Source organism: Sinocyclocheilus rhinocerous, unplaced genomic scaffold (genome assembly GCF_001515625.1).
Source record: "Sinocyclocheilus rhinocerous isolate Xijiao unplaced genomic scaffold, SAMN03320098_v1.1 scaffold1464, whole genome shotgun sequence".
NCBI lineage: Eukaryota > Metazoa > Chordata > Actinopteri > Cypriniformes > Cyprinidae > Sinocyclocheilus > Sinocyclocheilus rhinocerous.
The window spans coordinates 300025-302633 of NW_015643188.1; the positions used below are offsets into that span (position 1 = coordinate 300025).

The 2609-nt window shown below is 34.8% G+C and overlaps 1 protein-coding gene across 1 annotated transcript in view; it reads left to right on the top strand.

The window, feature by feature from the left end:
* Positions 1 to 2609, top strand: part of lancl2 (LanC lantibiotic synthetase component C-like 2 (bacterial)) — a 29775-nt gene that overhangs the window by 2240 nt on the left and 24926 nt on the right. The window contains exon 2 of the mRNA XM_016574610.1: positions 1313 to 1430. Coding sequence (XP_016430096.1) covers positions 1313 to 1430 — 118 coding nt within the window. The remainder of the gene's footprint in view (positions 1 to 1312; positions 1431 to 2609) is intronic.

A 2609-nucleotide genomic window follows, 5' to 3' on the forward strand; every position in this document is an offset into this window, starting at 1 on the left:
TATATATATATATATTTTAGTTAATGTTTATTTGATTTCAAAAACTATTTTTTATTTTTTTTTAATGTTTTTAATTTTAATTTTAGAAAACTAAAATTACACTGGTCCCCACTGACCTGATACCTTATTTTAGGCAAAATTTGCAACCCTGTTTTCCATTCTGGCATAATTTTTATTCGACACATTTTTTTAAAAGTAAAAAATATCATAGAAATATTATATATTTTTATTTATTTTTTTATGATTTTCTTTTTATGAATTATTTATGATTTAAATAATTTGTAAATTATATAAAATGTTTACTTACATTACATGTGAAATGACACACATCATGGTTTTAAACTCTATTTTCCAAATGTCCCCAATTTAATTTTAAGACTATTCTTATATAAATTACTATAGAGCATTATCATCTGACTAAAGCATTTTATTATCGGCTTTTTGCAGTGTAGGCAAAATATAGATGTGAGCTTAAATATCTGCCCCTAGTGGATTATTTTACCCACAATTACTCCTTACTACTTATTTTAAGATTGTGTATGTCAGTGTCTTTGTCAGGGTTGCTTGTGATAGATGAGGTTTGCTCCTCATTAGGATTCGCCTCACAGACTCACTGCTGCAGGAGAAAATAACTCTGGATTCGATCCACCTTCACTCTACCGTGCCCAAGGTTCCTAAGCTATTGAACTCAGACCTTCAGAAATAGCAATAGACATTATGAATTTTCCCCTGTGGCAGTAAACAGTCTGAATAAAAAGGAACTTTTTCTTCTGTGTTCAGATGTGCTCTTTGTATCAGGCTGAGCACCAGGATCCCGGGGTGCCACATTGCTCTTTGTACCATTGTCAGCAAATCACAGGTGACAGTTGATTCGGTATACGATTAGCTAGTCTCTCTGTGACTTTGTCAAACGTTTGCAAATATTTGTGTAATGACTCTGTGTAATATTATCAGTGGTTCTCCGAGTAGTTCCTGAAGGCTGAACTGAGATGTTGCATTGCAGGGCCAAGAAGTCTCTGAAGTACAGTTCACTTTTAAAGGTTAGAAGTGTGTCTGTGATGCAGTAGGTATGCATATGCATATCTTTTTAAATCAAATCAATTTTGAGAATGGATTCGATATGCATATATTTTGAATTTTATAATGGAGATTCCGCAGGGCTCTGTATTTGGTCCGCAACATTTTTGAACACAGCGCTGTACGCTATTCAGTGCCAGTGTCTCTTTGTGAATTCATTAATAAAACAACTATTTGTCAAATGAAGCTTGGAAGCTTACTTACAAACTCTTTTTTTCCCCTTCCCTGAAAATAGATCAGTGACGCCTTTCAGAAGAAGGTGCAAAGCAAGATCACAGATCTTCTCCAACAGATGGAGGAGGGCCTGAAGACTGCAGATCCACATGATTTTTCCACCTACACAGGCTGGACAGGTGAATACCAAACAGTTAATATGATGAACTTCGTGGACTTTATTTGCAGCTTTTGCAGAATAGAATATAAATCAGTGTGCTATTATTTTTGTGTGTATAATGTCACTCAGAATTGCAAGAAAAAAGTCAGAATTGCTAGATATAAACTCAAAATTGCAAGAAAAAAGTTACATTTCTGTTTAGTTCTTGCAGTTCTGAGGAAAAAAATCTGAATTGCAATATTCTATTCTATTCTATTCCATGGCAGAAACAGGCTTCCATAAAGATTTGACTCAAACGGCAATGTCTCAAAATGTGCAGCACAATTTTAATTTTTTTGTGCATGGTCTAATTTTGATCAAAAGCTGTGGTTGCTATGGTTATTTGGACATTCACAGTGAAAGTACCACACTATTCTTTGAACTGCACTGGAGAGCCGTAGTACATGAATATGGCGATCATTCAGCACATGCAGTGTATCAGGTTATCAGACTGATACACCTATCAGAGTATTTTTGTTAAGGTTATAGCTAATAATTTGTACTGTAGCAGTTGTAATTATTCTCTGAGGAGTCCTTTAGATATCAGACACCATCTCTATGTCGACCTCTCTGATTTCTGCGTGGTGGAGGAAAGATCGGGAGGTTTGTGCTGATTTTCTCTCTGTATTCCCAGCAGTGGTCTCTTGTTTCCGTCCCCTCAGCTGTCAGTCACTCCTGTGCTGTGGATCTCTGCAGAAATACACCTTCATTATTTGATTCGGTTCAGGCAGCAGCAGGGCTCTATGCTCAGCAAAGTCAACGCATCAGAATTTCTCCATTGCAGTACTCCTGATTATTTTCAAGAGTATTGATTATTTTTTGCTTTTCCCAGTTTTTGTTGTATTAGAGCCAGGACATCTTAACAGGTGCACTGCAACAAACTAGAAACCACACAGAACACTTTAGCAACCATAAAGCAACATCCTGACAACCACCCAGAACACCCGAGCATCATGCTGGCACCTTTTGCATCACATATTCTTAGGACAATTCTAGTATAAATTGTGAAAGTAACATAATTTGGACTTTTTTCCAATGTTTACCTATTTTGTTCAAAACAGGTCAGTATCACTGAAATACTGTAATATATATATATATATATATATATATATATATTATTTATTTTATTATTATTATTATATATATATTTTTTTTTTGT